The sequence below is a fragment of the Camellia sinensis genome, chromosome 13 (assembly GCF_055761805.1).
Source record: "Camellia sinensis isolate YWXY chromosome 13, ASM5576180v1, whole genome shotgun sequence".
Classification (NCBI taxonomy): Eukaryota; Viridiplantae; Streptophyta; class Magnoliopsida; order Ericales; family Theaceae; genus Camellia; species Camellia sinensis.
In genome coordinates this window covers 22,070,662-22,079,830 of record NC_138973.1, presented here as the reverse complement: position 1 = coordinate 22,079,830, position 9,169 = coordinate 22,070,662, and the positions used below count along the sequence as shown (strand labels likewise).

General features: G+C 34.3%; 1 protein-coding gene across 2 annotated transcripts; it reads right to left on the bottom strand.

Annotated features, from left to right (window-relative positions):
• Nucleotides 1–145: 145 nt before the first annotated feature.
• On the bottom strand, nt 146–8,569 carry LOC114261363 (NADP-dependent malic enzyme). 2 transcript variants are annotated; one of them, XM_028201638.2, is made up of 19 exons: nt 8,378–8,569; nt 7,916–8,121; nt 5,703–5,823; nt 5,171–5,397; nt 4,631–4,736; nt 4,446–4,511; nt 4,094–4,189; nt 3,904–3,975; nt 3,740–3,823; nt 3,555–3,653; nt 2,777–2,824; nt 2,636–2,689; nt 2,412–2,510; nt 2,249–2,338; nt 2,056–2,133; nt 1,539–1,613; nt 1,353–1,443; nt 832–960; nt 146–516 (listed from the first exon to the last, which is right to left on the bottom strand). In XM_028201638.2, the coding sequence occupies exons 1-19, from the start codon at nt 8,405–8,407 to the stop codon at nt 428–430; spliced, it is 1,860 nt and encodes a 619-aa protein (XP_028057439.2). In that variant the 5' UTR covers nt 8,408–8,569; the 3' UTR covers nt 146–427. The 2 variants fall into 2 exon arrangements, with proteins under 2 accessions (XP_028057439.2, XP_028057440.2); XM_028201639.2 differs by lacking the exon at nt 1,539–1,613 and having other exon boundaries at nt 8,378–8,564.
• Between the last annotated feature and the right edge of the window lie 600 nt (nt 8,570–9,169).

The window sequence follows — 9,169 nt, the reverse complement described above, 5'->3', positions numbered from 1 at the left end:
TTCAAAATTGGACAAATTTGGAAAGAAATGAGATGGAGTGAGTGAGTTAGTTTTTGTTGGTTCTAAATTTTCTACAGCTATGATTTAGCTGCAGTCTGTTTTGCCAAACATCCCTGACCGAAACTAGGTGTAAAGCATACACGTATTGGACAGTAACAACAATTAAATTCTTCCATAAATATGAATGTAAGACATTATAACAATGACAACATCTTATAATTTGATCTATAAAAAATGAATACAATCATCATGAGACCTGATATCAAGACCAGTATCCCCTAATCTACTACAATTGATACTATTTGGCAATGAGAAAGACATGTGGAAAGAATGGCCACACGGGCGGCAAACAAATATCTACTTTACCATCGGAGAAAGCTACAAGCCAACGACAGATTAAAGAACAGCACGGTGCATATGCCCTAACTCAGAGGTAGTTGCGGTAGATTGGGCTGTACATGCAACTCTCTGCAAACTTGATAAGATTTCTGGGGCGAGGGAGATGAGTAGCCAGACCTAGAAATAAAAAACAAAATCATGTGTAGTTGATAAATATTACCAGAGAGTTTTTTTCCATGCCATTGGCAACAACTAAAAATCCATTTTTTAAAAACTTTTTTGGTTTTTTTTTTGCCTTTCGTGGAGTGTTTAAAATATTCTTTTTACTTTTTTGGTCTGTTTAGTCTAGTAGAACTTAAAAGTCGAAAGCTTTTTGAAAAGTTAATTTTTATTTTTATTTTTATTTTTACTGAAGACGAAAAATAGTCAACAAAAAAAGTTGCCAAAAAAGCAATTGCTAAATCCAACTGAGTCATTAAGAGAGGTACTAACCTAGTTCATATGACTTGGCTGCTACATTAGCAGCAATCTGAGCTGATATATTTCTGATACTGGTGAAGGGTGGGAAGATTAGTCCCTTTTCATAGTTCTCCTCGGTCACTTGAGCCGCCAACGCTTCCGCTGTTTCGAGAAGGTAAAACAGTTAAAAAGTAGTTAAACCCCTAAACCTTGAACCGTAAACCATTCAAAGTAAATTGAATCCAACCCATGCCCAAAAATTTGAAGAAAAAAAAAAATCAAATCCTGTGTTTTTGTGTCAAATTATGCACGCTGTTTGTTCTTCGCTAATAGAAATTGGTATTCTTTGCCAACGCCTGTATCAACAATGAGCTTCTCAACTTTCCAATACCTAAGATTTCCTAGAGTTGATGGTTTTTATGTGTGGATATTGTCGTCAATAGTATAAATTGAATTGTGAATTGTAAGACTTAACAACCATGTGTGAGGATGTTTTACTTGTCATATCATATGCAACTCAATAGATAGCTTTGTAAATCATTTTTTCTACTTACAGGCTGCTAAAAGCATATCTTCGTGCACGCGAATTGTACCGGACATGATCAAGCCCAAACCCAATCCGGGGAAAATGTATGCATTGTTTGACTGCACGACACATGTAGAAATGAGCCTCCAATAGATATAAGGACAGAGCCATGATTCAAAATAACAATAATAGATTTCCAGGGACAAGTTAGGACCTGCCCGGGCACAAAAACTTTTCCATTATATTCAACGGGGTCAAATGGGCTTCCACTAGCAAAAATTGCACGACCCTGCAGATTTAGATAATGGAGCAGCAGAAAGAAAGTTTCTTTTAGTTCATCTTAAACACGGTGCTCAAGATTTATGGGGTATGACACATCAAAACCTCAATTCAACCAATTGCACTCGTATACTAGGGCTGCAAACGAGCCGAGCCCAATCATGCTTTGCAAGGCTTGAGCTCGTCTCATTTGTTTATTGAGCTCGAAAATTAGTCTAGCTCAAGCTCAGTTTGGCTCAGCTTGACTCATTTATAGTAATCATGCTCAAGCTCAACTTGAAGCTCGATAATGAAGAAACAGTTCGGCTCCATAATCAAGCTCAGCTTATCATATATAATTATATATTAAATATGCATATATAACACATTTTATATTATTTAATATATAAATAAAATATTTATCATATTATTTAAATAAATAATAAATAAGCCGAGGTTGCATGTCATCTTACCTCGCTCCATGTATAAGCTTCTTCAGCTGTGCACTCAGACTGTGATGTTGGGTTGGACAGAGCAAGAATAACAGGTTTCTACACGCAATTCATCCACATCAATGTCAGAATCTTCTCATTAGATGACACATACTTATACATGGCTAGGTGTGCATCAATGCATATATTTGTGAGAGGGAGAGAGAGAGAGGACCTTGTTGAACGATGCCATGGCCTCGATGACCTCCTTTGTAAATGTTTTCCCAACTCCAGACGTTCCTATCAACACTGTCGGCTTGATTGCCTGAGATGCAGAAAATAGAGTGAGCTAACAGGAAAAAATCTTCACTGAAATTTTTAAGTCAACATTTTCTCACCTTTACAGCATCTAAGAGTTCCTTAACAGGTTCATGGTCATGAGCCCAAGGTTGCTTGAAGTGTTGAAGGGACTCCACACGAGAGCTGACTACCAGTCCCTGAAAGAAAATTTGCACACATTCCAATTGGGGAAAAAAAAACTAGAAAAAGAACACAGACAGATGCAACAAAAGACTAACAATGTTGTTTGGCTAGCAGGAATTTCAGATTAGATTCGTATTACCTTTGAATCCACTAGCCAAATCTTTTTGCGTGTCTCCTCTACTGGAGTGCTTGTCTGCCAAAATGACGGTCAGTCTGAGAGTCTGATCAGAAATCTTAGCTGAGAAAATAAGAGATGATAGATAGTGTAGTCTGCTAATACCTTTTTCGATATCTCGAGAGCTATAAGCTCCGCTATACCAGTTCCAGCCTTCAGTTGCCAAGGGAGAAAAGTTAGATATAGCGTCACAAATAATGAATACATTGTTCACACACACACACACACTCGTGTGTGTATATGTGTCCATAAACGTCAATACATGTAGTTTCTCGACAGCGAGAAAACAGGTGTCCAATTTGTGAAGACTAGTTAATAGAATGACAAATTAGGGGAAAGAAAAGCATGTATAGTATCGTTTCTCTCTGAAAATGATCATGAAAAATGATAAGAAATGCTTCATACTAGGCAGGAAAATGGTGGATTTAGAGATATTGCAGACTATGAAGTCTAAACTAGGTAAACCCTCAGGTAAGGAGGTGACAAAGTACGTAATATAAACTGAGTAAAGAGAAGAAAATGGTAGAAAGTGAAAGTCATAGAAAGTGAAGTGAAAGAAAAGGAAAAGAAATAGAAATGAAACTATATCTTTTTACAAGCATTTGATTAGGATGGAAAATTTGCTAGAAAAAGTGAGAAATTTGAAATATTAATTATATGGATAAATTCAAATTTTCTTGTGTTTTTGCAAGAAATTTAAAATTTAATTACCATGCTAATATGTGTTGTACAGGAAAGTAACTTGTAGTTTCCGGCACTTCATGCTAAACAAACTCAAAAAAGTTTTCATTTTCTTCTCTTACCCTTATTTTACACTACTTTCATCCTAATCAACAAAGACATCAGTTTACGTCTCTTGAGGCTAAGGATACAAGAAGTTTACCTCTCCAGCACCCAAGAACAAGAATGTATGGTCAGCTAAGGTTCCACCAACTAATTTCAGAGCTGAAACAACCCCTGCTAGCACCACCACTGCTGTACCCTGCAATGAAGGAAATTGAGCAAAGTTACAAAATCTCTCACAAAACAAACACAATTTCCAGGTGTCAAAACCTCTCACTATGCTACCTGTATGTCATCATTAAAGACCAGATGGGTTGTGCGATATTTTGCCAGAAGCTCAAATGCACTGTGGTTTGCAAAATCTTCAAACTGAATATTATGGTTAAAAATATTAGAAGAATTATAAAGCACATAAGCAAAACTCAAATATGACGGTACTGAAAACTGACCTGTATGAGGATTTTTTCCCCATAGTTCTGCTTAACTGCACACATGAACTCGTGCAGAAAATCGTAATATTCCTAAATTTCAATAATGAAACCCAACTCAATGTGACAGAAAATTACAAAATCTACAGACATAAGACGTAACATTGCCTAAAAAGGAAAGGGGGAAGAAAAGAAAAGATAATTGTTAAACCTGCCCTCTTGCCCTCTTTTGCCTGAGCCCAATATAAAACTCATTGTCCAGCAACTTCTGATTGTTCGTGCCAACATCAAGGGTTATAGGCAAGCACTGCATACGACGAATTCATATGGTTAATATCTACACTCAAAATACCATGAAGAAAACTGTGTCTTGATAATCAAAATGAATCATATCCTGTCATTCCTGATTATTTGATACACATATAGAAAGTTCATTCGGAGTTATTCGCAGTATTTGAGCCAAATCCGAAGAATTCACTAATCATTAAACTATAACAGGACAAACTAAAACTATTACTGAAGATTAATCAAACAAAGAAATGAAAATTTTAAGTAGCACTTACTGCTGAAGGACGGACTCCTCCAAGTGCTGTATAGAGAGAGAGTTTACCAACAGGGATCCCCATTCCCTGCAACATTCAAATGTTTCAATCAATCACACACACACACACACACACACAAGTTTTTCAAACTCATCATTCAAAGATTGATCATGAATATTTAAGCAAATGGGATAGGGCACATTTACCTGGCATCCGAGATCCCCAAGTCCTAAAATTCTCTCACCATCAGTTACAACGATAACTTGAATATTTTTCTCGGGCCAGTTTTTCAGCACTTCAAGAATCCTCCCTCTGCAAACTCCAATAGTCACTACCTTGTGAGTTCTACTCAAATAAAAACAAAGGATGCCCAGCCCAAAACATGCCTAAGCAGGAGAACGGAGGGGAAAAAATGAGAAAGATAGCACATTTGATCTAACTTCCATTAACAAAGGATGCCCAGCCAATAGTCACTACCGTTGTGTGTTCTACTCAAATAAAAACAAAGGATGCCCAGCCCAAAACATGCCTAAGCAGGAGGAGGGAGGGGAAAAAATGAAAAAGATTACACATTTGATCTAACTTCCATTAACAGAGCAGTTCTTCTACTTGCACAGAAACCAATCACAGAACCGAATACAAGCCTTTCACATGAGAGGGTTGTGTCCGATTCTGTGATCAGTTTCTGTTATCCTAGACTTTTTCCTAAAAGAGTATGGAATTGAATAGGTATTGGATGGTCATACTTCTCTTTCAAACTGATGAAAAGACCCTGAGGACGCCTGAAAACGTTCCCGTATTTCTGGCAAGCCTCACCAACTACTGGGGTGTACACAATTGGGAGCAGTTCTTCGACATTATCAATGAGAAGCTTGAAAAATAGCCGTTCATTTCTCTCCTGAAGATCCATCATGGCAACATATCTATGCAGTGGAACATCATAACTGCGTAGATTTTGCATCACTTTCTTCTCCTGATTACCAGATTCGGAAAATCATAAACATGGAGTATTTTTTTTTGGGCTAGTAAACATGGAGTGATTTAATCAAAAGTATTAGAAAGCTTGAGAGAAAATGAATTTGTTCACACATTGACAGAGTTTGTAAACAATACAATACACTCTAATTGGTCCAAAACTATGGACTCCATATTTTTTACTTAAACTTGTAGGCTCCACACAGTTAAACTTGAACCAATCAAAATACATGCGGACATTGTCAGCCGTGTGAACAAAATTAGACTCAGCTTGAGCTATTAAGGCAATGTTTATTAGGTAACCTGAAGCTCTTGAGTTAAAATTGATGGGGGTAGTAGGCCGCGTATGTAGTGGGCATCCCTCTCTTTCTCGGAGAAGGCAAGCCCTTTGTTGTGGTGAGGATCGCGCAACAAAGTATAGCCACTGCACACAAGTAAATAAAAACTCAATCAGCAAACTTATAGAAATAAATGTTTTAGTACAATTAGCATATTAAAAATGTTAAAAAGTACAACATTCGAAGTAAAAAAATAAAACCATGAAAGACTGTATAATTCTTGAAAATCTAATGAATGAACTGCAATGGCCTTAAATGACCAGAGATAAATAGACAAGTTGCATGTCTGAGTGTTTTGCAAGTTCTAATCTAACATAATCAATTTGTCAATCAGTTCATTATATTATATTATACAAATTTGTATAAATGTGCTAGAGTAGTATTTTGATTTATATAAATGTGTCAGAATAGTATTTTGATTTAGGAAAATGTCTCATAGCTCAAATTTTGTGGCTCAAAAGTGGCTCAAATGGCCAAAACGACGTCGTTTTGGCCATTTTTATGTTGTTTTGTACTCAAAACGACGTCGTTTTGGCCATTTGAGCCACTTTTGAGCCACAAAATTTGAGCTACGTAGCATTATCGTTTGATTTATTATATAGAAGAATTTAACTAGATACATTTCCCCAATACTAATGCAGCCATAGATTCGATGATCTCCACACCAAGATTATCTTGAAAAGAGAGAAAATAATAAAATATAGAGTAAGATAATTGGCTTTTTATACACAGTTACATAGGCTACTTATATTTAATATGCAGGTATAGAATCTATTGTGGAACAAAAATATCAAGATAAATGATGGTTTCAAGAATGATCTTTTTGGCCATTTTAAATCAAATCTGAATCAAGATTTCCATGACAACTAAATCTTAAGCTAAAATATACCTAAATTTAAATGAGAGTTTTATTAGAAAATCTTTTTTCAAGTATTTGTATCCCAATTAATTTATAAGATATTCTTGTATTTCAATAAGTCTTATTATTTAAATATTTGATCTACCAAATCCTAATTCTCATTTTAATAATGTGAACATTCATATTTTACAATGTGAATATTCATATTAACGTGTGAATGTTTACATTGGCAGTGTGAATATTCACACATGTTAACATTCACATTGATGGCGTGAACATTTACATCACGAAATATCCACATTATAAATATGAATATTACTAGGGATACTTTGGTAACTATATCACTAATAAAACTTATTGGAATATAAAAAAGGAATGTGATCTAAATAAACGTAAGTAGGTGAAAAAGAATTTATGAAAAAGTGTCTCATTTTAAAATTTCTAGACTGACATGATTAAAATTAAGGAAAGGAACTAATCTTAGAAAATAAATGACATATATAAAAACTCTGACGAAGAAATACTTGGACGCAAAAGGCATCAAGAACAGAACAAATAGTTTCTACAGAAATGGTAGAAACTTGGAAAGAAAAAAATAAGAACTAATATGGAACATAATGAACAACTTGCCAAAATATCACTTGTATTGACAGATCTAAACGATGAAATTCAAAATTATCCTAAGCGTCTAAAATTATAGAATGATATTGAATTAATTTCCTTATACACACATTCACAAACTAGTAAAATAAAGATACAACAATGTGAGAAGGACAAATGCTCATCAAACAATAGAATTAAATTAAGCAAAAACAAAAGCAAAAATCAGCACAATAGACAAAAATAAAAGATATAAAGCTGAGGCCCTTAACTACAAAACAAAGACATAGCTACAAAAAGACAGAGTATATTGAAGATACATTGAACTCTCAAACTGGAATCATAACCCTTAAGCAGGATCGATAAATCACGAAACACATAAACAAACAAACGCACAAGAAAGATAAATCACATGCATATACGCACAATATATATATATATATATATTTACGTGATTCACCTTAAAATAAGATACATCCATAATTATTATAATTTTTACCATGATAAAAAATGTTACAAGAGATAGCCGAATGGTTAGCATATCCACACTACCTAACACAAACCCATTCTTCAAAATAGTGTATTAAGAAAAACCCATTAGCAATAGCCTCAAATTGAGAAAAACAAACAAAACGCAGATCAGAACAGTGAAAAATAAAGCCAAAAAAACAACCAAAAAAAAAAAATTTACATTAACTATTGAATTGTAGTATCATCACCTAGCGATAGTGACAGTCCAGGGGGTGACGAGCTGGTCCTCCGTGGCACTATCCTCACCATACGCGTCCAGAACACCACCACCAACACCAGATTTATCTTCCATGTCAGCCACCGATTCACCATTCCTCAATGTGCTCTCCATCACAACCCTAATCTCTCTCTCTCCTCCTCTTCCTCGACACTGAAACACACCCAGAACTCGTCTCTGCGAATAGAGAGAAAGCTCAGCAAAACCCAGAAACCAAAAACACGCAAAACACACTCACAGCACAGTTCTCGTGTTCGCAATCAACCAACAACACAATACCCACGTTTTATAACCAATCAAAAACAACAAATTTCAATTTTTTTATACAAAATTGATCTGTTTTCAAGGTGAAAAGGCACAAGAAGGACATTTTTGGTGTATGAAACGTATATATATATATATATATGATATGGGTTTGTGAAATAATGATTACCATGAAATTGAATCTGTTGGAGGACATCATAGTTGAAAGGAACGTGTGGATCTCCGAGTTTATTGTAGACAGAGAGAGAGAGCGAAATGAAAGTTGGTCCCTGTAATGGAAGTTGGAAGTTATTTACCAAAAAATGGACGTTGTATGTAGGGAAGCCAATGCCATATATCTCTTTCTTGAGCCAAACGCGTCCTAACAAAACAGAGGACGATTTTTATTCTTTGGGAAATTAAAAAAACAAAAAATAAAAATTTAAAACCTTACAACAAAATAAATCATAAAATTTTAATTTTATCAATTTAAACTTTGATTGTTTGATTTTTTTTTTCAATTAAACTATCTGTTTGTTTTTGTTAAGTAAAATAGATTAAAAAAGGGTAAATTATAAATACACACCCTGAGATTTACTTAAATTATAAATTATCCCATGTGATTCTAAAAATTATATTATGTTCCTTAAAATTTTTAATTTCATAACAAATAGGTCATTTTATTAATAAATTATCAAGCTAATTAACAATTTTTAATAATATTAAAATTTTATTTTAATTAATAATCCAGATAATTTTATTATTATATAGGTGGATAGTCAGAAATTTTACTTTTTTAATTAATTTTGTTAAATAAAACATTCTGACAGAGAGGTATTTGTAATTTGTCAAACCACAGGGAGCAATTCATATTTTAAACAAACCTCATGAAATGTATTTGTAATTTATTCATTAAAAAAATATATATATTTTAATCATGAAAAATAATCCGGACTCCCTCAGGGGTCACCCCCACGACCCC

What these genes read in the sequence shown, in the direction of transcription:
- LOC114261363 (XM_028201638.2), bottom strand. Translation starts at nt 8,407, where the DNA reads ATGATGTCCTCCAACAGATTCAATTTCATG. An exon ending in TGGACTGTCACTATCGCTAG is followed by an intron (nt 5,824 to 7,915) that starts GTGATGATACTA and finishes ACTTGTGTGCAG; the next exon opens with TGGCTATACTTTGTTGCGCG. An exon ending in AACTCTTAGATGCTGTAAAG is followed by an intron (nt 2,339 to 2,411) that starts GTGAGAAAATGT and finishes TCTGCATCTCAG; the next exon opens with GCAATCAAGCCGACAGTGTT.